This window comes from Amphiura filiformis, chromosome 8, assembly GCF_039555335.1.
Source record: "Amphiura filiformis chromosome 8, Afil_fr2py, whole genome shotgun sequence".
Taxonomy (NCBI): Eukaryota; Metazoa; Echinodermata; class Ophiuroidea; order Amphilepidida; family Amphiuridae; genus Amphiura; species Amphiura filiformis.
The window spans coordinates 65,757,423-65,784,596 of record NC_092635.1 but is presented as its reverse complement, the minus strand read 5'-3'; the positions used below and the strand labels follow the sequence as shown (position 1 = coordinate 65,784,596).

Sequence of the window (27,174 nt, the reverse complement as noted above, 5' to 3'; positions counted from 1 at the left end):
GCTGCGTTATAAGTGACCTGGGGTCATTTTTCCTCGGTGACCATGGTTACAGCGACCGCCATCTTGAAGCTTATGGCGTGAACTTGGTGAATTTTTCACGGAATATTTGTTACTTTTAAACGGAAAATGATGATAAAAATGAGTAAAATTGATAACCGAGGAATGGAATTAGCATTCAGCATGTAGCAGACATATCAAACTCTCAAAATACTTGCTGTGATATCATTTTATTGATCAATCCTTGAAAAAAAATACTGTCAACCTATGTTTTTCAATGTAATTTTGTAAGCTTACATAAAGCTTGCATGCTTTTGACTATTGTAACACAAGTTTACACAAAATCAAATGTTATTAACGTTTTTGTGAACAAACTACATGTCTAAGAATATGTCTCGGTCAACCGTGTCTAAGTCGCGTGCCGACAAGACTAAAGAAAAGGATAAAGACAGAGGCGGTTCCACTTCGGTGCCTGTTCCTCCAGTAAACACAGATGTTGTGCCAGGCAGGTTCACTGAAAGTGATTGGTGAGTTTTTAGGGATGGTGCAATAATTATGTGTACCCCTGGGGGTGAATTCTCAAAATGGTCTGCCAAAAATCGCTTGTTCCCCCCCTTTGGCCGTGCCAAAAATCTTTGCCCCCCCTTCGACGTGCCAAAAACCTTTGCCCCCCCTTTGACGTGCCAAAAATCTTTGCCCCCCTTACACATGCAAGATTTTGGGGAACCCGAATTTAAAACCTTAAATTGTCTTATCATATAATGCGAAAGAAGCAGCGAGCAGGAAATTTTGCATATTTGAACGTGTTCCTAACGCTTTTCCTACGCCTTTTAGGGCGTAATATAAAATGGTACCCAAAATATCTGTGCCAAAATTGCTTGCCCCCCCTTTCGACCTGCCAAAAATCGCTGACCCCCCTTTTGACCTGCCAAAAATGCTTGCCCCCCCCTTTTGGCCTGCCAAAAATCTTTGCCCCCCTATAATTCACTTCCGACACATAATTATTGCACCACCCCTTAACAAAAGACAGCAGTCCTGGGTTTTACTGTTACATGTAGTTCTTAGACTTAGCGCAAGTTGATGCAAATCCCGGCATGATGCCGATGGTTCCAATTAGTTAGGGGTACTTTTCAAGAAATGTCAGCGGAATTTGAAAGGACAAAATTGTTCGTGATTGTCCAAATTCGGGGTGTAAATAAAAATGAATTAAAACAGCCGTCTCTGAACACGCGATATTTTTCCGGGCGCCGAGGTTGTCGAGTCCAATACCATGTACCATTCCAGTAATACAATGAACATGATGAAGGCTGACAACAGTTGAGCACAAGTAACCACAACGTTATTGCACTGGACAATTTCGGCGCAGGAATTTTGAATATGGTCGGTTTTTATTCATTTGTATGGTCAAATATGTTTGACCATACAAATGTTTGTTTTAAATAAAACCATGTGATTCGTGCTTGATAATTATTTGTCTAACATGTACATGTATGGCCTCGCACTTGATTATTATTAGTTTCCTGTTTACCGCCCGCGTCCAAAATTGAAAATCTCAAAATAATTGATTATTTTAATTTTAATTTTAATTTCTAATTTTCTCCTTTAAAATAACTTTCAACTACGGTACTTCTACTTGCCATTTTCTGACTTCAATAATAATAAAAAAAATAATATCAACAATCTTACTATAAATGGGCTAATGTTGTATGTGTGGGTGTGTGTGTGGTTTATGTAAAAGGCTCCGTCAGTTTCGATCCAAATGTCGCCAAATTCATACGGGAGATCGAGGAATATACGGGAAACTGCCTGGACTTTATTTGGTTGAAATCGGTCAAGAATTGGGTGCAAAAACAGTGAAAATATGGGTAAAAACTGAGTTTTTGTTATGAAAAAGTGCAGCTGGTAGGCAGCACGTCAGCGCCGCGTGCGTAATGCGCACTACGCCAATGCGAGCCAGAGACCAGTGGACATGATTTATAATATAGAAAGAAGGAAAAATAAATAGAAAATAAAGGACACAAAGGGACATGGACGGGTCACAGGATTATGATAACGGATGAACACGACCGCATACACGCTATGAGAGGACGTAATAAATACGGGAAAAATGTGTGTTGAATAAACAACATGAAGCGGTACTATAAAGAAAAATGAAATTAAAATGACAAAAGAAGTACGAGTAATAGGCCAACGGTTAAAGTAACTAAATGAAACGGGCACGAAACAATGAAGGAAAGAAACTAATAAGGAAATGTAAGAAAAATTTAAGATGTAAGAAACTAATCAGGAAATAGTAAGATAAAATGTACCTTTTCAATGATTCTACCTGTTCAGTAATTCTTCCTGTTATAGTGAACGCTCCCATTTACTCATCTAGCGGGGACCAGCGAAGCCTTGTATCCCGCTAGTAATGATAAAAATCAAATATTGTGAAATAATTAAATGCCCGCTCTAGTCAAAACAAGTCAATAGTTGCTTGTAATAGTTCAAACTAAATAAAGAAAATAAAAGATAATTAATAATTAAAAGTCACCTCGTCCCTCTTTCAAAATCTTCAACAGTAAACTAATAATCAAGTGCGAAGGGCCTAAGGCATAATGTTGTGAATGCTGGAGTCATCCTTGAAATAGCAGACCAGTTGAAAAAAAAAAATCACATTTTTCTGGTCTTGAAACAGCAACAGTATATTAGGGGCTGTGCAATAATTATGAGCCCTGGGAGAGGGTAAAATTGGGGAGAAATTTTGGCGAGCCAAAAGGGGGGCAAGCCATTTTTGGCACACATTCATGGGGCGCATTTTAAATAAAACGCCCTAAAAAGGCTTAGGAAAACGGTACGAAAACGCTTAAATATGCAAATTTTCCTGCTTGCTGCGCTCGCAATAGACCAAGGTTTGGAAATTGGGATCCCAAAAATTTGGCATGTGCAAGGGGGGGGGGGCAAATTAAAGAATTTTTAGAGGGCGAGAGGGGGGGGCAAGCGATTTTTGGCGAGCCGATTGGAAATTCCCCCCCCCCCCTCATAATTATTGCAAAGCCCCTTAGCTATTAAGTAGCAGGGCTGGAAAAAATGAAATTTTCCCTGGAAAATGATCAAAATGTCCCTTAAAAAACACATTTCCCTCAAAATTCTTATGTATTTCTTTGTTCAAGTTCTTCCCGGGAAGGAGTTCCCACTTTGCAAATTTTTTCCAGGCCTGCTTTTCTTCACCATGTATGTAATGCAGGTTGCTGCCAACCCCTGGGCTGGGCCAACAAGGTTGTGTTATTCATCAGTTGAAATTTTATAATGTTCTAACAAAAAGCTTTGTTTTAACTGTGCAGGAACGTTCTATTAGACAAAGAAGACGGTGAAGAATATGTGATTGATGTTGTTGGCGACATCATTGATTCAGCCATCAATGTCATCTATGATAATTATATTCAAAAACAGCTCTATCCATACACTGTTATGCAAGCAAGAGATGCTATATTACAAATTATTGAGGTTAGTAAGTTAAATAAGGCCTAAAAAAATTGAATACATGAATACAAAAGCCACCTAAGTCCATGCAAAGTTATTTTGAGAGAAAAACCTGTGTATCATTTTAATTCCTTCAGTTAGATTTACCTGGTCAATATGGTAAGTTTTACGTGCAAATGAGTGGATTAACCTGTATTAGGTATGACGATTAGCATTTCAGGGACTTTGTGGGGTTCATTTTAAATTTTGGACTTAGGTGGTTTTTGAATCATATAAAGACAACAATGTTAGAATGAGATTACCACTAGTAAGATAATACAAAATAAAGCACACAGGTATGTATAATGTTGATAAGCATTATGCCATGTAATATAAACCACACACTTTCCTTTATTAAACCCATTTTTTGTTCAAAAGTCATTCTCTAGCAATGAATGTGTTACAAGTGGACTTTTATACATACTGGATTTCAATCAATGTGTTACAGACTCAAAATCATGGAATTGGGTGATTCTTTCATACATGCTATTTTTCACATGCCCAATAGACACTGAGAATGAATTTGAGTTGTTCTTTCATGCATATGACAGGCCTATGTATAGCAACAATTTCCCATGCTTAACTCAATTTGGCCAAAGTATGGACTTAGGTGGCTTTTGTATTCATATATTCAATTGTTTGATTGGCGTAACCCGACCTACCCTAAAAGTAGGACCAACCCTGACTTTTTTGTTGCAAAATAATTAAATTGAATTTTTTTTTTTTTTTTTAAAAAATGCAATTTACAGCTTTAAAAGTAAAGAAAAAAAAGAAAAAAATCCCTACCTACCCTATTTTTTTTTATGTTGTAAATGCCAATCAAAAACATTTAAGGGATCCAAAATGAGCGTTTATTATGTTTTCGACAGTATTTTTGTGGGACATGAGAGCACCTCGGACCTGTCGAATTGCATTCTGAATACTGAAGCATGTCTTTCTGATATCAAATAATTTTCATTTTTGAAAATCACAATATAATACAAATTTTATGACAAATTATAAAAATTTGATATTTTTCAAATTTTTGATATATAACAGTCCTCGGTAAATTATATAAATCTAATGATATATTCTTAAAGTGTATGTAGCAGGGAGGAAAAGCCGACGGTCAATTGAAAATTTTGACCTTTCATATTGAAGATATGGATTATTTTCCCAAAAAGACCTAATTTTTTTTGGGTGTTTTGGGAAAAAAAATCCATATCTTCAATACGAAAGGTCAAAATTTTGATTTTAATCGTCGGCTTTTCATCCCACCTACATACACTTTAGTATAAATCATCAGATTTATAAAGTTTACTTCAAGTACTGTTAAATATCAAAAATATCAATTTTAATGATTTGCCATAAAATGTGTATTAAATTGCAATTTCAAAAATCTAAATTATTTGATATCAGAATGACATTCTTCAGTATTCAGAATGCAATTCGATATGTCTGATGTGCTCTGATGTCCCAAAATAAATACTGTCCAAACGTTCATACCCCAGCCCTTAAATAAGGCCTAAAAAAATTGTGTGATTGGCGTAACCCGACCTACCCTAAAAGTAGGACCAACCCTGACTTTTTTGTTGCAAAAATAATTAAATTGAATTTTTTTTTTAAAGAAGAAAAAAATGCAATTTACAGCTTTAAAAGTAAAGAAAATAAAGAAAAAATCCCTACCTAGTACCTACCCTATTTTTTTTTTATGTTGTAAATGCCAATCAAAAACATTTAAGTCTCAATTTTCAATTTCTGTCCAATTTTAATTCGGTTATTCTTTCCAAATATTATAAAGTACCGTATTATTAGCACATTGGTCATTTTAACTTATGTGCTTTTAATCATAGAATTTACAAAAGTTTATCTCAGTGGTATTTTTAAAGTACGGTGTCAATTTAAAGCTAGCATTCTTATTTCAGTTTAATTATGGCATTTATCAAGTTTTGTCATTTCGTCGACGGGTCCTTAAAGAACTTTATCAAAATTACCCTCGATTAGAGAAAAACGAGGGTAATTAATTTTGTTTCACTGGTTTCATTTTCTGATATTGGATTTCATAATTTGATCTCATATACCTCGACACCTGCTGATGTTTGACCTTTGGTATGTCAACACATTCCCGGTGCTCTGGAGGTCAGCTGGGCAGGGGAGTGAGTTTCAGAGCTGGAATTGCCAGAGGGCATATAGTATGGTGACCCAAGTGAAGTCCAGCTGGTTACGATGACAGATTAACCACTGTGTTATTAAGACTAACTTTCATGCTCATGGCAATTGCCATGGCAACTGGCTGTATGTCAAAGCTGAAAACATTTGAAGAAAGCATGGATTCAAAAGTTTTAAGGATATGTACATGAAATGTAATTAAACACTTCGTTTATACACGTGTATTATTCATTTGCAGTGGCAATTTTTAGCTCGAGATGAAGGAGAGGACCGTCCTCAAGATGATGTGACTTGGCAAGAGGAAGAAGGTATCTGTAATTTTATTTTTGTCAATTTGATTGTTCATATTTTTTTGTTTGATTTATGTTAAGGCCAGTGTCCGATTTACAAATTTTTTCCTACCTGCACTGGTGCATGTAGCCCAAAATTTCTACATGCACAGCAAAAAGTGTGCATGCACCAAAATTAAAGCAAACATAAAATCACATTGAATCACGATCATTGTCAGTTAAAAGGGCATTTCGTGATCCACAGCCTCATCCCCCACTTTTCTCAAAAAAGTTGAGATTTTTATATCACTGGAAACCTCTGGCTACATAATGTTTATGTACAAAATATTTCTTGCAGATTAATTTGTTTAGCCAAGATATTGTGAAATTTGAATTTCGTTCTGGACAACGTATTGTCTATGGAGCAGTGTAATACACATAATCATGCATAACTCGCAAGTTTTACGCAATATCGGAATCAACTGAAATTTTGGGAATACACTTTTTTCGTGGATATGTACTGAAAAATGTCATAAAAAGAGGATGCTAGGATCACGAAATACTCCTTTAAGCTTGTAATAATATTCCCGGCTCCACTGTCATTGTCATTTTTATGCCGATCACTCGCCGATTTCTTAGCCAAAACACTGGATGCTGTGGCTTCATCTGTTCTAGAACTAGTCGCCGACGAGGTGCAAGATTTCCAGAATGATGCAAGTGTTTTTTGAGCTATTTCCTTTTTTGCTGGACATTAATTATGATTATTTTCCGTATGTAAACAAATATTTCCCGCGGTTTAAATTCCGGTTCTTTTTTTTCAATGAAATGAAAATGACAGCTTCTACATGTGCGAGGGTATCGGGAATTGGTGGATGACGTCACATTACGCTAGCCCCTCTAAGGGAAGTCATAGTCTCGGACCAGACTGTATGTGGCTATCTCGAATGTTCGTTAGGATCGACAAGTATCAGACCGACGCTAAACTGGCCTGTGTAGGAGACTAGGGAAGTCAATGAAAAAAGTGACAGTTCTCACGTGATAGGGGTATCGGGAATGGTCAATTGCGCGATTTGCCCCAGCCCTTCTAATGAAGTCAGGATGTTGCGCTAAAAATAGATTGGGTTTTTCCAAATCGGACTGACTGCTTGTTTACTTTTGTATATTGCCTTGTCATATCGCTAGCGCTAAAATCGTACATGCACGCGTGCAGGCAGGTAGTGAAAAGCTGCATGCACAGAGGGAATGTTACATGCACTGGTGCAGGTATGCAGGTGGTAAATCGAACACTGGTTAAGGCTGGCATTTTCGGGCGGGTAAACGGGTACCCGCCCGAGATTACATTACCCGGGTAGGAAATACCCTTCCCGGGTACCCGAAATTCAAAAAAAAAAAAAAATTCAAGATGTTTTGTATTTTTAATATGAAAATTGATAATTTGTATTCATGTCATAGTCTATTAATGATTTCAAAATGCATTGAATTTGAATTTTTTTTTTTTTTGCAATTTCGGGTACCCGGTTACCCGCCCGAAAAATGAGGCGGGTACCCGGGTACAAAATTACCCGAAAATGCCAGGCCTAATTTATGTTCATTTCTTGATTGCCACATCTTACAAACTGTATCAAAATGATTGGTACTCATCAGTTTTCGTGGCAGGATAATGGATGAGCCTGATGCATCAAAATTTAACATAAGACCCAAATAATTTGTAGATTATTTGGATAAAAAGTCATTTCAGGACATTTCAAGAGTATCCAATGTTGCATTTGGAAGAGGCAGGCTATTCAATAAACATCAAAACTGATGGGTACCAGTCATTTTTATAGGTAACATCTGTTAGACATAGGAAAGTGCAATTTACCAATTTTCACCCTGATGTGGCAGTGACATCAACGTTAGTGCGTGTTATATTAGGCGCAGCTTCAAGTACCTCATGGTGGATTTATATAGAATAGCGTACAAAGAATCTTGGCACACCACCTAGGCGAATCGCCCTTTGCGTACTGCTGGACTGACACACTTTTGTGAAGTTACGCAGGCGTAAGTTGCGACTTTATTGGCATACGCAGTAACAAAAACCAAATAATTCTTGCCTATTACCATCATAATATAAGCATCAGGCATGTACGCACGCACATGCTTAAAGACCGTGTATAGGTGCGTATGCGCAAAAGCTGCCTCAACGCTTAGACGTTGTAGGTTACACACCGATTGTGCAATACTATTCCTACTGGAGATGCCTAGTTGAACGTTTTCCATAACGCGTCATGTACACATCATAAACACGAACAATAGAATGCTTCTGTAAAGTCTTATTTTGACATTCAATAAAGTTGTACATTTATTGTAACCTTTCCTTACAACATCTTGGTCTTCTTTCTGTGATCATTGATGATCTAAGTTATGTTCTAGATGAGTACAAATACGATATTTGACGGTAGAAAACCAGTATCATCACTGCATCTCCGTTACCACGACAGTTTACATGGGCGCAGCCATTTTGCTTTTCCCAGAAACCATAGCGGCAGTGCAGATGCTGTGACAAACAAGTAGTCTATAAAAAAGGGAATTCTGACGGTAACATCCCGCCCCTCTAATTGGTATGTTCACAGACATACAATTACCAAAAGGCCAAATCTTTACATTGACAAAATCACTTTCAATCAGAATGTCTAACATTTGAACGATAACATTTAAAACTTGAAATGTTTTGAACACGTAAACAATTAGTCAACAAACATGTTTAGCTAAATCTGGAAACTTTTCAGAAAAGCAGAACTAAATTTGGATCATGAATCTTCCATGAATTGAAAACATTAACCTGTGATAAACAGATCAAATAAATTTGAAACTCTTGCATGTTTTTGCAAGGAATTGGAGGAGGGAACAGTAATTTCCTGATACCAAATCTCCTAACTAACCATTTGCAAATTAACTTTGTTGATTCACAAACAACTATGATGGATTCTTAACTGAAAAGATTATTTATGCACACCTGTGCTAATGATGCTCATTTGCAAAACATAATGGATCTCCATGTAGATCATAAAGTTAAATGTCTGACAGTTCACTTGCATCAATTGTTGCAGTTCAGTCTTAAAACAGCTCTTGAAGAAATCACATGTATGGTCCTTGCATGCATGTTGAATACAAGGGTGATTTTAAGCGGGCGACGGGCGCCGTTTGGCCCCAGAAACCAGGCAAGTGCGCTCGTGACAAGGCAAAATAATATAGACGGGCGACACCCATTTTCTCCCGAGTGGCGCTCGACGTCTCCAACACTACCTGACTCTAAAATTTAAGTAGAAATTACCTGTAAGCTTAACAAGTTTTGTTGACGAAAACATCGTTTTAAAATCATGAACTGCGTACGAACGTAGAACTCAGTGCCCAGGTCAGTCTGCATAAATTATTGTAATTTAGTTATCGGCAGCTTTCGATCGTGCACGAGTTGGACTCGGGAAAAGATTTCATTCATGGAGTTACCCCAAGATTTTCGGTAAACTATCGACTATTTCCGGTGGGGATGACGTCATGAACATGAACCATGACCCCATTAAATATTAAAATGGCCGTCACATACAGAAAAAACTATGGAAATTGATTGAGTTTTCGCCAAGTTTTTGCACCTTTTTCTGACCACGTTTCGGAACAAAACTGACATGGAAATGAGAAAATTTATCATAGCCACTAGTGATGAAATATCACGGCGGAAATGCACTTTAATGTTTTATTTGAGCAATAAAGTTTCTACAACACCGCACAGTCTGTGCACTGTGTAGTGGGGGAGGTGCACTGCAGAGAGCACGTGTTATGTGAGCGTACTGCACGGTGTAATTTTTTAATTTATTTATTTATTATTTTTTAATAACATTATACTGCAGTGCTTTTATTTTAGATCCCCAAACTTAATATTAATTTTTTTTTTTTAAAGTGGCCCCTGGTTCATCCAAAGTGGCCCCTGGTTCACTCCAAATCTTGGTGAACCAGGGGCCACTTTTTTTGCCAAAGTGGCCCCTGGTTCACGCGCTCTTATTTTCACCCTTGGTTGAATATAATAACACATGAAACTAGAAACATGTCTGCATGACTTCACTTGGAACTCAAAAAGTTTGCTTGAAAATGAATGAGAGGAAATAGCTTGAGAGCTACATTGACTAGACAAAGCAAACATATGAGATTTATCCAATATGATGCCATACACAATGTTGCATGCTTCACTGAAAACCTTTGAATATCTAAAAGCAAGGAATTTTAGCACAATAATATTGCTGAGCACAAGTGCTTACTGGTTACCAAACTTTATCATAGGCCTAGTTCTGATCACAAATCTAAATTACCATCTAAAATGATGGAAGTTTGTCCATTTGAGGCTAGTCATTTTCTAGTCCTTGAATGTTCTATTTACATATTTGTTCCAACAGCAAAAAAGAAAAAAGGGGTTGCATACACGTTACAATCTACCGTGAGACTAAGAGGTGTATGCACTTTTAGTATTTTGTTGCTGAAAGAGAAAATAAAATAATTGTTAGTGTCATCTGAAATCTTCTGCAATGGTGGCTCAGCTCTATACATCTGACATGCCGGTGAGATCAATACTATTACTTGAAGAAGATGTAGCTCCCACATTATGATCATTGTCCAACTTGTCACATAATTATTCCCACATAAAGCTCCACTCACTCGATGGCCATGTGAATTTATCATGGGCATGTAATGAAGCCTCTTTGATGTGTAACTTGGCACTGATGAAGTTCAGATGATTGTCTTGCTCTGTTGAGACAATATTCTTCATTGCATGGTGGGAATGAGCTTGTTGACAAGTTGATGTGCACTTGGGAAAAATGCTGAGTTGCCAATTGTAGGTTGCCATGGTGCCGCTATTGTCTTACAGCTCTAGAAGTCATGTTGACATGGTGGATGTATGCAGGTGGGACTCTCATACTAATTTGTGTACATACTACCTGTGTAGCTGTGCCATTCACTGTTCAGTCTAGTTGAACTGGTAGAGTATGTGAACGACTATGGTCCTTTCTACTGTCCTAGTTTCTTCTTTCTTCACCAGTAACCCAGGCAGGAGGTTGCTCAAGGGCCCGAGCCCGAGCCGAGGGTACCGGTGCAAGCACCTTACAACACCGCCCCCCAAGACTATGCGTGGCCTTGAAAATGGGAAGGGCTCGTCTCACTGTCCCTTTCACGAACTGCTACATGTCCGGACATGTAGGTTTCGTGCCGCACCCATTACACGTACGTAGAAGTTCTAGTGGTTCTTTCTGATATGGTTCACTGACAGCTACACAGTACACATGAAGTTAAACTTTCAATGTTTGGTGTTCTCTATAGTCCCCTGCTACTACAGTTTCTTGGTGCAATAATAGTTTCACTGCAATATATAATTGTCCATTCTTTCAGCCTCCACATTTCAATTGTAAAGGTTCTTATTCTTGATATTTCATTATCTAGTTGTAAACTGCAAATTCCTTCTTGCTTCATTCAGGAATTTTGTTGTCTCAGCTTTCTTTAGTGATAAAATCCTTTTTTCACTTTGTTGACTTAGCTGATGGCATAGGCTTCAGGCTAGTTCTCTCTTTCTGTATGGCTTGTATTCAGTCATTTTAGTGTTCACTGCTTGTCACTTCACTCATACTCATCAATGTTGTGAAAATGTATTCAGGATTTGATTTAGTTACTCTAAGATTCTTGTTCCAAGAGTAAACATAACTTGGTCACAGGTCTGTTCAGTACTGAAGACTTGGTCTTTATAGATGCACTTCTGACAAGACCTTGGTTTCCAATATGGACCTGCTGGACTCTGCCCATTAACCATGCGTTTCTTGGGGCATTGTTGTCTCACGACTAAGACTACATCGCCTACTTGTAGATTCCTTGTTGGTTGTAACCATTTCTGCCGCTTCTGGAGCATTGGCAAATACTCACGGGTCCATCTCTTCCAAAATACTTCTGTCAAGTATTGGATCTGTCTCCATCGCTTTCTGGCGTAGCCGTCTCTTTCATTGAAGCTGCCTGGAGGGAGTGTTACATTGCTTTTCAGCAGAAGTAAGCCATTCGGTGTGATGACATTCAGATCCCCTGGATCACTTGACACTCTGGTCAGAGGTCTGCTGTTCATTATGTGTTCAACTCCGCACATGAATGTGTGCAGCTCCTCCTCTCCTCGACAGGTCTTCAAGTATTGCTCTGTTAAGATGGCATTCAGTATTTTTCTCACTGTTCTAATATGCCTCTCCCATACACCTCCATGATGTGAGGCAGCTGGAGGGTTAAAGTTCCAAGTGATTCCTTGGTTTGTAGAGAATCTCTCTATTACCTCCTGGTCTAACTCATGAAGTGCTTGCTCTAACTCTCTTGATGCACCAACCAAGTTAGTGCCGTTATCTGAGTGTATTTGTTTCACTGGTCCTCTTCTACTCATGAAGCGCCTCAGTGTGTTTATACATGAACTTGTGTCCAAGTTGGTCGCTACTTCCAGATGTACTGCTTGTGCGACTGGCAAGGCATGTGAATATTACCCCGTAGCGCTTTCTTGTTGTCCTGCCTTGTTTAATCAGGAATGGACCGAAGTAGTCAACACCTGTGTTGGTAAATGGTGGTTCATCTGCCTGTAGGCGGTTGGCTGGCAAGTCTGCCATCTTTTGACTGCTCACAGCTGCTTGCACCTTTCTGCACACCACACATTTCTTGACCAGATTCTTTACCACAACTCCTGCTTTGATAATCCAATACTTCTGTCTTAATTCAGCCAATACGTGCTCTCTTCCCTGATGCTTGTTGCTTCGATGAACATACTGGATTATCAGTGTTGAGATATGACTATTTTTGGGTAATATGATCGGATGCTTTGCAGCTTCTGTTATTGTGGCATGTCGCAGTCTTCCACCTACTGCAACAAGCTGTCTTTCGTCATAACTGGATCTAAATTAGCTATGGAAGATCCTTTCTTCACATGGCTGGTGCCAGCTTGTAGGGTCCTGTATTCTGGAAATGTCTGTCTTTGTACGTACTTCAGAATGGCAGTTTGTGCCTTGTACATATCTTCAGTGGTAATCTTTCCACATTCTCTCTTTAGGGTCTCTTTGTCTGCTCCTTTAAGCTTCTTTTGCAGGTACTCCTTGAATTTGGTCCACCAAGCCACTGCTCTCTTCAACTTTACCCAGTCACTGTAATACTGTATCAAGTTGTCTGCAGCTTCTCTCACTTCACTTGCTTGGATTCCGCATACTGTTGTACCTGCTTCTGTTTTCTCATTTTTCCTATCTTCTGTCTCTGTCAAATCTTGATTGACTTCAGGCCAATGTTGTTCAGATTCCCAGAGGAAGGCTGGTCCATTCAACCATTCTGTCTTACCGGTAAGGGCTCCAGCATTCAGTCCACGTGAAGCATGATCTGCAGGATTTAGCTTTGTGGGGCAATACCGCCACTGCTGGGGATCTGTGCTTTCTCTAATTATGGCAATTCTGTTGGCTACAAATACTGGGTATCTGGATTTCTCATTGTTGATGTACTTCAAGACAGTCTGGCTGTCTGACCAGAATGTAGAGTTACTGATCTCAATGTTAAGCTCTCTTCTTAGGGCGGTTTCTTGTTTTACAGCTAATGTTGCTGCCGTAAGCTCTAACTTCGGGATCGTGTGTGTCTTGAGGGGTGTCACACGTGACTTGGCGGTAACAAATGCGCAATGTATTTGCTGATTTTCATTCACATATCTTAAGTATGACACAGTCCCGTAGCCTTCTTGGCTTGCATCAGCGAAGTGATGAAGTTGAGTATCAATCACGTTCCCAAAATCCTTAGGCTTGTAACACCTTTCGATCTTGATCTTCTCTATCTTAGGAAGGTCTTCTAGCCAAGTATTCCACTGCTTCTCTTGCTGTTTGCTTATGTCTTGGTCCCATCCAATCTTGTCTTTGGTAGATGCTTGGAGAATCTGTTTCGCCTTCAGGACGTATGGTGACGTGATTCCTATCGGGTCATATACCCGACTCAACACAGAGAGAACATTCCTTCTGGTTGGTCTTAGGTCGACGTCCTTTACTCCTACCCCTATCTTATCTTCCTCCACGTGCCAAAGAACTCCTAAAGTTCTTTCTGTTGGAAGGCGTCATGGCTGAGATCGAGCTCCTTCACTTCCTTGGCTCTTTCTTTCACTGGGATCGCTTGAGTAGCTTTCGGCTATTACTTAGCCACTTGTCCAGGTTGAATCCTGCATTCTTCAACAAGGCTGTGATGTTGCTAGCTATTTCTATTCCTTCTTCTTCAGTGGGAACCGACTTTAGGAAGTCGTCAACATAAAAGTCGGTGTTGACTGCTTCTACTACTCTTTTACCATGGTCTTGTTCGTTATCATTGGCTGCTTTCTTTAGCGCCAGTAGCTGGCAACACTGGGTGAGGATGTGGCTCCGAAGACGTGTACCCTCATTCTGTAGGTTTTAAGGTCTTGCGCTGTGTCTCCATTAGGCCACCATAGATAGCGTAGCATATCACTGTCATCTTGTGGTACTCGTACTTTGTAAAACATTTGTTCCACATCCGCCATCATGGCTATTCTTTCTTCTCTCCAACGAAGCAGAACTCCATACAGGCTGTTCGTCATATCAGGTCCCTGAAGTAATTGTTCATTCAGCGATGTACCTCCAAAGGACACTGGACAGTTAAAAACTACTCTCACTTTTGGCTTGTGCGGATGTTGAACAGCGTGGTGTGGAAGGTACCACACTTTACCATCTCTACGGTTCAAATCTTCCTTTGGAACAGGTTCAGAATAGTTCTTATTCTCTAGTTTGTTCATGAATTCTGTATACTGCTGTTGCAGTTGTTCACTTCTATCCAGGCGTTTCTTCAACTGCTTTGTGAACATGACTGCTTGTGTCTTGTTGTTGGGAAACTGTGGATCATCCTCCTTAAAGGGTAATGGTGCATAGTAATGGCCATCTTCCAACTGTGTCTCTTCCATGATCTTCATGAATCTCCTGTCTTGTACCGACAGCTTCCTGTCATCTCCAAGTTTCTCTGTAAAGTCCCTTTCAACATAAGCACGGAACAGTTGTTCCAGATTTTCTCCACTCGTTTCACTTTCTCTTTCTACCTTGCAAAAGTTTGCCATAACCTCTTCTTTGCCTTGGCACTTTACAATCCCATGCACTGTCCACCCTAATGGGGTCAGGATTCCGTCACGGATCCCCAGGGCCTCCTACTGCTGTCTGTAAAGGTGCGGTGGCACCTGGTATATCCATACCAATGATGACCGTCACCCTTGGAATAGCATTTCTTGTGTTAGGAAACTCTGGGAGTTGGATGTCTCTCAAGTGTGGCCATTTTTCTAGATCCTCTTGTGTGGGCATGTCCTCTAGGGTAACTGGAATACCACTCTTCACATATGTTTGATGAGGTAAATCGATGTAGTTCTCACCGTCAACACCACCCACTTGTAGTCTATCTACCACAATGCTGGACTCTGATGCGTCCTTCGATGCCAACGTGCTTATTACAAGCCTTGTCTTTTTGGTTCTTAAGTTTAATGATTCACAGAGATCCGGATCGATAAATGCTGCTCCGCAGCCTTCATCGATGATTGCGTACTTTTTTATTCTGTCGTCCTGGCTTTCAGACTTCATCAGAACAGGCACAATGACCATTAAAGTGTTCGCCTGAACTCCGATGGCTCCTGTGTTCACCTGAACCTGGTTTTGGCTTGTCTTTGTCTTGTCTTGCTTCTTTTCCTTTGCTTTATCTTGCTTGTCCTTTGCCTGTTTTCTGTCATCATCATGCAATATGGTTGGGTGATTTTTACTGCATTTGCTGCATTTTAACAGTACTGTGCAGCTTGACTTGGTGTGGCCCTTTTCAAGACAACCAAAGCACAATCCACCTTTGAAGATTAAGTCTGCCTTCTCCTTATTGCTTAGCTTGGCAAACTTTCTACAATCCACCAGCAGGTGGTTGTGTCTTTCACCCTTGGCATGGCAGTGCCAACATTTTTGTGATTCTTCCACGGAGGTAGCAAAGGCTTGCTTCCTTGGTTTACTAGTGTTACTAGGCTTGTCGGTTTTGTTGTCGGTTCTTCTGCCGATAGATCCAAATGCTGGATTTGATGCAATTCTAGATTGACGGCTCACAAATCTCACCAAATCATCAAAGACAATGGGGCGACCTTCTTCGTACTGGATCTTGTCAGCTTCATTTCTCCACATCGCTTTCAATCTGTATGGAAGCTTTGATACTAGCATTTGGAGACTCGTGGTGTGGTTCAGCTCCCCAAGAGCATGAATGCTCCTCATCATGCCAGCTGTCTCTGTCATAAAAGTGGAGAACTGCGCTAACGCATTCAAGCATCATGATCCTTAATCTCACTCCATGTCTGAGCTCTTTGCAAGACTGCTTGTGCGATTTTGAGACCCTGACCGTACTTTTCTATTAGCAATTCCTTTGCCCTGGAGTATCCTTCTTGTGGATCTGCATAATGTAGACACTCACCTACCATTGTTTTTGGTATTCCATTGGTGTATTCCCAGAGAAAGTTAAGTCTATCTCTTGGGTCTGCAGTTCTGTCTTCCACTCCAAACTCAAATGATTTCATGAAGGATGGGAATTTCAGTGGGTCACCATCGAACTTCATTATTCTGTGTTCTGGAAGTGAAGCTCTTATTTGTTGTTGAATTAGTAACTGAGTCAGTTCGCTCAGCTGACTGGCGTGATCATCTTGTCTGTTCTGTAACTGGTCTCGCTGTCGCTGACCATAGTCATGTGGATTACCGCTGGCTGTCTGGCCTTGCTGACTATATTCATGTGTCACTTGACTGTTCTGTAACTGGTCTCGCTGTCGCTGACCATAGGCATGTGGATTACCGCTGGCTGACTGGCCTTGCTGACTATAATGTGTGACTTGACTGTTCTGTAACTGTTCTCGCTGTCGCTGACCATAGGCGTGTTGATTACCGCTGGCTGACTGGCCTTGCTGACTATAATGTGTCACTTGACTGTTCTGTAACTGGTCTCGCTGTCGCTGACCATAGGCGTGTGGATTATTGCCGGCTGACTGGCCTTGCTGACTATAATGTGTGACTTGACTGTTCTGTAACTGTTCTCGCTGTCGCTGACCATAGGCGTGTTGATTACCGCTGGCTGACTGGCCTTGCTGACTATAATGTGTGACTTGACTGTTCTGTAACTGTTCTCGCTGTAGTGGCGTTTGATACATGAATAAACTGCTGTCATTGTCATTAGGCCCATCTTCAGGATGGACATTATCAACTTCAAGCCACTTCTCTATTGACGCAGCCTTGTCTACAGGTTCCACAAGACTGTCTACAGACTGTACTTGGGACATACGCCTGCCATCATGATCTTCACGCATGTCTAACACTTCCATTTTAGCCCTGGCGACTTCCATTTCAGTGTCTATCGCAAGCAATTCCTTTTCATGCTGAATCTCAAGCTCTCGTCGCTCGAGCTCTATTTTTCTTCTCAATGCCCTAGCTCGGCATAGCAATTCAGCCTTTTTTGCAATGGCATTTGAACGCCTGCTGACGGACGTGAACCCACTGGGTGACCTGCTTACTGAGGCTGCACTGTATTTATATCCACTCATGATTCTTGTCTTGATTTGAATCTACTTCAATTATTTTAAAGTCAATACACATTTGGCACTGTCGCAGTGGCACTGTTTGCTACAGCACGGTATGGACTCTTTCTTTGGCAGCAAATGTTATTTTATTCTGGCCCCTCATGACATCAGACGTAGCAGTCATAATTTTCTCACAAGCTTATATTCATGTGATTTATTGCATCACAGTGACAACGGATTCTGATTTCTGTTGTACACCTTGAACTTCGTACTTCTATTGGTGCTGTTCTTTGTTTTACGAGTTGAGTTTTAACTATGTAGAGCCAATAGTTTCTAACACTGTCTAGTCTGTGACGCTTCACAAATTATTTTTCACATGATCGATGGATGGAGGGTGGCATGTTTCTGACGTTATTGTAACAGCAGGGTTCCACAACTCAGCTCTGCATAAACTACGGTACGTAAGCTTTAGTCACCAACTGACTGTAGTGACATTGTTATTCATATGCATGCACTCTTTCCACTGTTCATTAACGTCTTGGGCGTCCGTTTATCTCACGGATTACTACAGGATTTCCATAGGCCTATTTATAGTTCCACCATAGACCTGATGTTGAAGTAAACAGCCTATTTGTTAGTACTTCACTCAGTCTAATCTTTATCGGCTTTTACAGAAACACTGCATTGTTCTTTGAGTTTCGAATTCCTTCGGTAGGATGAGGTTTTCTACTAGAATGTAGGTTACACACCTATTGTGCAATACTATTCCTACTGGAGATGCCTAGTTGAACGCTTTTCCATAACGCGTCATGTACACACATCATAAACACGAACAATAGAATGCTTCTGTAAAGTCTTATTTTGACATTCAATAAAGTTGTACATTTATTGTAACCTTTCCTTACAACATCTTGGTCTTCTTTCTGTGATCATTGATGATCTAAGTTATGTTCTAGATGAGTACAAATACGATATTTGACGGTAGAAAACCGTATCATCACTGCATCTCCGTTACCACGATCGACAGTTTACATGGGCGCAGCCATTTTGCTTTTCCCAGAAACCATAGCGGCAGTGCAGATGCTGTGACAAACAAGTAGTCTATAAAAAAGGGAATTCTGACGGTAACAGACGTCACTGCCACATCAGGGTGATAAATATATATGGTCAATTCCAGCCAAACCGGGACAAAATTCTCTCTGGGGGCCATTTTGAAAATGTTTTCCTTTTCAATTCTAGACTTATCAAATGAGACGATCATATCTAGTGAATCATCAGGTGGAAGTGCCATCGGATTGAAAAATAACTTTTCTTGCTAGACCAAATAAAGTGTTAAATGCGATATGCATGTTACCCACAATTCAAGCCTTTTTCACCTGTTGTACGCCATAAAATTTCACTTTCTTTAATATCTTTCAATATTTTATGTGTGACTCATATACACTAGAAATCGGTGAAGACTTTGAACGTAAAATAGAATTTTATTACATATATCTACAAAGAAATATTTTGGTTATTACACATTTTAAGAAAGAACCAGGTGTACAGTTAAGATTGTGTCAATTCTTGAACTCTTTCCAAAGTGGCTGTCATTTAACATTACTGTATTATTTCGAAAGATTAGAATAAATGCTTCATATAAATATAAAGTTAGATTTTGTATCTCGTCGCAGGATGAGGATCTCGGATGGATTCGTGGGTAACAGCGTCTGGAAAATAGCAATTCCTATTAATTTTTGTTAATAAAAATAAAAAATACTTTTCCGTATGTCAATAATTCAGGCTGCAATGGCACTAAAATGAATTTTAATCAAAATACAAACTACATGGAATATTTAGAATGGATCATTATGGCATTTTGGGTATAAAAATTTTGAGAATAATGAAGTTGCCAAATTCAAATAGACAGAGCAAACAGTTTTATATTATTATTTTAGTAAAATAATTCCATATTTTCATGCAGCAATATTCTATTAACTCGTGTTTGACAGTTCCTATGAACTAAAACACTATCAATACATTGTTAACTATAATTTAAGTAGGGATTCGTGGGTAACCAAAATGTTCGTGGGTAACACATATTTGAAGGTATGTATTGGTAAGCGCAAAATAGACAATATTACAGAAGGTTGGAAACCACCATGCGGTTATTCCTCCATTGTGTTTCAATGATTCCCGTTTCTCTAACCAATTGCATTTACCCAAAAAATGGTAATTTAGGATAATCAATCAAAACTTCATGATACAGCTTCAGTATACCTTCAAGAGGACGCTATTAAACAGGACTGTTTTAGAACCTATTTCGCATGTTTTCAAAATGTTAAGATGCATAAGAAACAAATAATATACGAGTAAATCCTTGGATTCGTGGGTAACGCCAATTGTGGGTAAAGCTATAAGTACTATAGTACCGCTTTGGGGTTTATGCTTTTCTTAGGTGCATAAACTGTAAGTACTGTAAAAATTATAGCATACCCATGGCTTGCATATGTGCTGATTTAAACTTTAAATAAACAATCTCCTTGTTTTTCAAGGTTAGCATCTATTCGGGATTCGTGGGTAACAAAAGTTTAAACCGTCGTAGATTCTTTTTTAAGCGGTGAACTTATTTTTACGATTTACAATTTTAAGCGCTTGTCAAACTAAATTCTGTGTCCAAAGTCATTAAATGTTAATTTAAGTTATGGCAATTATATTTGCTGGACTCGTGGGTAACAGTTGATACGTGGGTAACGTCAAATTTGATTTTATGGAATTTTATGGGTAAAACGTATTTGCATAAAATAATCACTTGGACCTCAGAATTATAGAACGAAACTTCGTTTCATGATATAGTCATTTATGGCATATTCACTTAACATTTTTCAGAATGATCATTTTATTTTTGATACGCGGGTAACAAAATTATTTGCCAAATTGACTTAATGGCCTCTAGAGTCCACAAACTTTGGTGGAATTCAATCGTTTTACATATGATGAGAGATCATGCAAACGCTCTTTCTAACGGTAATAATTTCATTTTGATTGAAGGACATTCAATGACATATATGGTGCTTTATCTTTGAATTCGTGGGTAACGCCAATTCATTTAAGCCATCATAACTTGTCCCCTGGTATGACTTGCTAGTAAAGGCCTATGCACAAAGAGAGCACATTGGACGTGACATGATATGCTCCATCAATAACGTGATTTCCTTTATTAATGGCATTTTAAAGTGGAAAGTTAACATAGAGAGAATTTTGTCCCGCTTTCGCTGGAATTGACCATATACACTACTGTCTTTAAGCACCTGTGTCGGTTACCTCTTTTAAATGAATAAAAGAATCAACAGCCATTAGTCCATGCAGCTGCATTGGTCCAAAAACATAAACCTGGAACTCCCATTATTATCAGGCATTAAGGATTTGACTTATCCTGAATTGTTTCATCTCATTTTCATTCAAATCCCAGAGCCAATGCCTTGTCTGCCCGATGCCTGGGCACAAGGTTCTGTACCTCGTCACCCACTACCCCCAGTGTCACCACCTGTGTCAGAACCAGACACAGAAGTCACCCAGGTCAGTCACCAGTCAGAAGAACCAGAGGAGGTGCTGGAGGTACTTGAAGACCTGCCATCTACAGTGAATGAGACACTTACGATATTGGACGAAGAGGAACAGAGACCAGAGGAAGCAGAGACACCGAAAGAGGAAAGCATACCAGATTCAGAGCCGGTAGGTGAAGTGGGTTGAGTGAATACTGATCTTTGAATCATATCCCTTCTTCCAATAATAATCTCGGATCACGTTATTGATTAAATCTTGTCTCAGCATAAAAGAGAGCCATTTATAAACACATTGCAAACACTTTATTCAAGATAGGGGTGGCTTTGCGGAAAAAAAATTAGGGACCTGTCCCATTTTTATGATTGATAATGTTGACAAAGCCTTTGCAATTGCCATTTAACACAGAAATGAATGGTCAATTTATAACAACAAATAATAAGGGCCTCCCTTACCAAATTTTGAGAAAGTTTGGATAAATGTTATTTATTTTACTTGGCCTTAACTTACTTGCTTGTTTTTGGTGATTTTTGCAGTTCCCAGGTCAGATACTTCATAGTCCTGTGCCCTGCTTGAGCACATCTATTTGTAAGGGATGCTCTATTTTTATTCAACACAAACAATTTGAAATGGTGTATATTTCATATATGTAGCTTAAACAATCAAATCAGTTAACCACATAAGTTTTTTGCCATGCAGGTGAAGCAGCCAAGCAAACCAAGACGAGTGAAATTCAAACCCTATAGGGGACCACTCAAATCAGCTGGACTGAGAAACATGAACAAAACGCTGGATGAGTTGGAACGAGAGATGGAGAAGAAAAAGAAGGAAACACAAGAGGAAATGCAACAGAAAACGGATGGTTTCTTTGAACATTTGCCTTCATCATGCCATTCAATACTTAAGGTTTGTTTATAAGTCAGTTAGTTGAGAGTATACCAAACCACATGCAACTCAAGCCCAAGTCCTCTGCAAAATAAATGTCCAAGTCGGGACTTGAGTAATCCTCCAACACTGGTTTTACAGCTTACACATTACAGAACTACTGAAGTGAGAGCATTTTATTTAAATCCTCTAATGCCCCTCTCGTATACCCTACTTGCTCTACGAAAAAGGAATAACTATCAAAACCACAAATCCCTCCAATTAATATCCCTCGATACCCTGATTATAGGGCTGTCAAAATGGTGTGAAAAGTGTGCCAACAGGTCCCATAATAACATTATTACATAAAAATTTTCTATCTTTTGGATTGTCTACTGTGGTTTATCATTGGATTTGTTCAGCTGGGAGTGAAATTGACCAAAGGGGATAATTACCAGTAATTAGGCCTGGATTTATCACCTTTTTTTATAGAGCAAGCCAGCTATACTTTCATGCCGCTTGCCACAGCGGCACGTATCAGCCAATTACAAGCCTTGATTGTGTCCATTTGTCTGCAATGCTCATGCGTCATGCTGCTCAGTGGCAAGCGGCATAAAAGTATGAAACCAGTATACAGTGGCGGCGCACGGGGGCAAATATTTGTCTTCCCCCCAGTTTGACCCCCACTTTTGAGGCAAAAACCCCAAATCACGCTAATTTCCACTTTTTGCGGCAATTTTATGCAAAATATGCTAATTTTGCCCCCTGAAATTCACTTTGCCCCCAATGCCCCGAAAAAAAAATTCCTGGCGCCGCCACTGCCAGCATAAAAAGTTCACATCAAAATAGTCCTCAGAAGGGTGATTCATCACTCTCCTTAATGTTGTGAACAAGTAAATTATTCACTATTGTTGGTTGAGTCTTCTTGACAGCTCTCCTTTGATTTATAGGAGTTTACAACATGAGCAGAGCTAGCAATTTGAAGCTCGCCAGCATGATTCAAAACTCAAACCCATCTGTGTTTCTACAGCTGTTCTAGTGTATTATAAGCTTGTACATTTTAAATTTTCAATAAATTGTACACCTGATTTGGACTGATGGGGTTTTGTGACTTTATGTTTCAGGTTCAATCTGGGAGACCACCAGGGAGCAAAGATGTTACTTATGATGACAAAGGAAATGTGGTATCAGTTGTTAGGCTAGATCCTGAAAAACTACCATCACATAGGTAAGAATGAAATAATTTCACAGCCATTCACCCTCCTCATTGGTATGCTGATGTTGATTGGTTGATTGATGATCCTATACATCTTTCTGTTGTCCACTTTGTCCTTTTTTTGATGTTGTTCACATCACATCGTCACTGGACAGGAAAGAAAGTACTTTTTGCCCTTGAACATGGATGAAGCAGACAATTCAATATAAAATCTACACCTACAAGTCTTTTTCCATTTTCAAGGGCCAAAAGTAAAAATTAGGTGTTTCCTGCATGTACTTTTGGCCCTTGAACATGGATGAAGCAACCTCTTCAATATAAAGTCTACACCTACAAGGCTTTATCCATATTCAAGGGTCAAAAGTACATATGAGGTTTTTCCCACCCAGTGACGACATATTTTCTTGCTTTACAAAAGAGTTTGTAATACGTAACATTTTCAAAAAAAGCAAGATTTTGCAGTATAGACCACTTGGCATGTGACGTCATTGCCCGGCAGTATGCGCGCGCATTATGGCAATTTCCATTGTTCGTTGCCCTGCAGTGTGCGTACGCATCGTAGTCTGCTAAGGGCACATGCATTTTAAATCGCCCGCCACATTTCATATAGTACAAGAAAGCCATTGAACAGTGTAGCGGCTCATTCGAGCATATCGATAGACGAGTCCCTCGCCTTTGTTGATAAACAGTGATGTCATGTGGTCTATAAGGGTGAAACCCCATTAACCCCTGCCATAGCCTTTTCCGGAAAACCCCCATAGATACAGAATGCCACCCACAAGTGTTCAGTCAAGGTGTTTTTTTCTGGAAATGGAGCAGTTACCCACTTACATCCCTGAGTTCAAAATGACTAATGTTATAATCATATCACATTATGAGACATGTTCATAGAAAACTTGGGCAAAGTTGCCAAGGCTTCAGATACAATCCAATAAACATGCCAAAAATTAGTATAAATCAAAGAAATTTTGATGTATTTTAAAGGACAAAAGATTTGAGTAATCATATGTGATATAGCATCTGAGCATTTTGGATTTTGACATATATCTCCAAAATCCATATCATAATTTTCCAGACTTTATCCAGGTTTTGTGGAAGCAGGTTTCATATTTCAAAAAGTATCATTAAACTTAAGAAATAATATACTGTATTTTGATGTGGGAAGCTAATTTAGTACACATTATTTCATTTAACACAGTTTGTACAAGAAACATTTCTTCTTGTTACGATTCAAAATATACAATAACAACTGCAAGAAATCATTTTTGATTTATCGTATTACAATTTTTATTATTTCTTGTAACAGAGTTCGTACTAGATTTACAGTTGTGGATCCAGCAGTAGAGGAGGCACACGCCAGATTAATAGCCATGCGTACAGGCAAATTCTTCTCCAACGGTCAAATTACTCAGAGGATGCAGGGCAAATCTAGCACATCTATGACAAGAAGTGCAATACCTGGAGATGCTGCTGAGTCTGTTAAAGCAGGTATGAGCTATCTGTAGGTTGTAGAAACATTTGCAACTTTATTCACACCATAAACACCATATAAATACCTAGACCACCATAAAACCAGGAACTTGGACTAGCTAGTTGGTGAAATGGTGGCTATATGCAAATTTAGGAGATTGTTGTTTATGTCTGTGACGTAATTTTTTGCCAAAATTTTATGTGCCGAATTGGCAAACATTTGCACTTTTCTTTCCATTACTGTCACATTGTGAAAAACCATATAGCTGTGTTAGTCCAATATGTTAAGAAAATATTCAAACCGATAACACCATGTTGACACTGGCTATATAAGCTGTATTTTCACTCGCAAGGGTGAGAGTCACTGACAGTTCTCGTCATAATTTTGCCATTTTAATTTTCACTGACGGTCATTTAGTAGACTTTTTTACCAGTCGTTTTGTGTTTGTAACAACAGTTAGCACTTTGAAAAGTGAACTTCGACGTACGTGGTGCAAAACTTTCTTGCCACAGTTGTTAAGTTTTTTTTACGGTGCTTTCCGATTCTTCTGACACTGGGCACCAGAGCACCAGCTTAGCTGCCTTGATTCAGACTGAATAAGAAAGAAAATGACTTTTAGAATTATTTATGTCCAAGTTCACTTTCTTAGCCATTTTGTCACATTGCAGCACTAACTGTCTTTTGAAATGTGATGAAGGGGGGTACTAACACCCCTGGCCAATTTTGTGCCTATTTTTGCATTTTTCTCAAAAATTATATATGTATATTATAGGGGCAAGTACTACACTGAAAATTCTACTCTAGGCAAGTAGTTATTGATTTATTGATCAAATATTGGTTTTCCCTCATTTTTGACTGTAACTCCACAACTGTTGTCTGTGCTGAAATAAAATTTCCAGTGCGGTAGTTGTAGTCCTTGCCCCTATAATATACATATCTTACTTGTCACCAATGCGCTATAATTTTTGAGAAAAATGCAAAAATAGGCACAAAATTGGGCAAGGGTGTAGTACCACCTTAAAAGCTGTCAAATATAAAGTACAACTTATTCCAGACAATGTTCCATTAACCTAACATGTTTGTGTGTTTTTTATTTCTCTGCTCTTCAGGTTCTGTTAAGGGAGGTCCAGCCACACCTAGTGCTAGGACTATGGTTAGTCATACAACAATTACAACCCATCACAGGAATGATGCAATGGCAGGAGGCATTACACCTCTTCCACCTCCGTTGGTAAGATATTTGAAGAGCTTGTTTCTAAACCATGTTATGTTAAGTCCACAACCACATGTGTCTCATTTACTTGTGTGATACAATCACAACTACTTTGATAAGTTTAACATTAGCAACAATGAGTTGTACTATCAACAAGCCATTATTACCACAAGAATGCTGCTTAACAATATGCAGACTATTGTTCTCATTTGGGAAACAAAGGCCTCACACAGTATTGTTACTGTGCATCCATCCACTGTTTGCTTTGTAATGGTGCATCCAACTGAAATTACTATACCTATAGCATCACAACCAATTGCAATATCGCACAGATAAATCAGAAACATGTTTTTTGAACTAAACATGGTTTGGATACAAGCTTCGAAATCGTTTGTAACATACGCGAGTCATAAGTTCCATTTCACTATAAACATACGACCAGTATATACCCTTCATAAGTAATAGTGATTTACTACAGGGTTCCTTTGTAAAGTTACTATTGGGTATTCGTAACTTTACAAACGGTAACAAGAGTTTAAAAGTTTAGTGAAATGGACCCCTCATTAATTAAAACCTGTCACTTAATATATTAATGCAAATATTTCTTTTCACAGATTGAATCGATGGAATTATCACCCGGTGTTGTGGTCAAAGAAGGAAATCGCATCAAGAGAGGACCAAAGCTACAACTAAGACATTCTGACGTCACATCAGCCAAGTTGCGCTCTTTGAAACCTCTTGGCGCCGATATTAATGAAGTAAAATTGACTGTGTCCGAGATAATCACATCACAATCACCGTTATTAAGGTCGATGCAAAGTCCAGATCCAATACCTCCAATTGTACCAAGACCACCTCGTGAACACATGGTGATGTGAGTCATGATGGTAAAGGAGGACAGAGAAGTGGCAAAAAGTAAAACTTTCTAGAAAATTTCCCCATGTTCCTGTTCCACTTTGCTGTAGTATATTGCATTATATTATTGGTGATCAGTTCCCACAAACCCAGAACATGTTAACAGACCTACTTTTGAGATACAGGCCTTTAAAAAGATACATACCATAAAATATGTCAAATTTCTGAAATTAAGATTGTGTTGCTGGTATCTATGGTATATACAGTATTTATTACTTCTCAAAGAGCACCAAGTCTTCCGGATTCCAGATTTTATTCTGGATTTATACAAAAAAGTGGATGATGATATTTCATCATAAAAAGAGCAAAAAATTTTTAGGTGGGTATACTCCCTGATCCCTCGCATTTGTTAAAAAGATTGTGCCCTTCGCTCACATCCCTGGGTGGTGATGTTTGTAAGTCTCCATTAAGCATGGTGTATCTAATAATGGGGGTAATATTTTGGTATGTTCTTGA

General features: G+C 39.0%; 1 protein-coding gene across 1 annotated transcript; it reads left to right on the top strand.

Annotated features, from left to right (window-relative positions):
• Positions 1-51: 51 nt before the first annotated feature.
• LOC140159368 (uncharacterized) lies at positions 52-27,043 on the top strand. Its single transcript, XM_072182817.1, has 9 exons — positions 52-524; positions 3,321-3,483; positions 5,885-5,954; positions 20,948-21,210; positions 21,739-21,945; positions 23,028-23,131; positions 24,426-24,607; positions 25,700-25,821; positions 26,418-27,043. Exons 1-9 carry the CDS (start codon positions 376-378, stop codon positions 26,679-26,681), a joined length of 1,524 nt encoding a protein of 507 aa, XP_072038918.1. The 5' UTR covers positions 52-375; the 3' UTR covers positions 26,682-27,043.
• Positions 27,044-27,174: the final 131 nt, after the last annotated feature.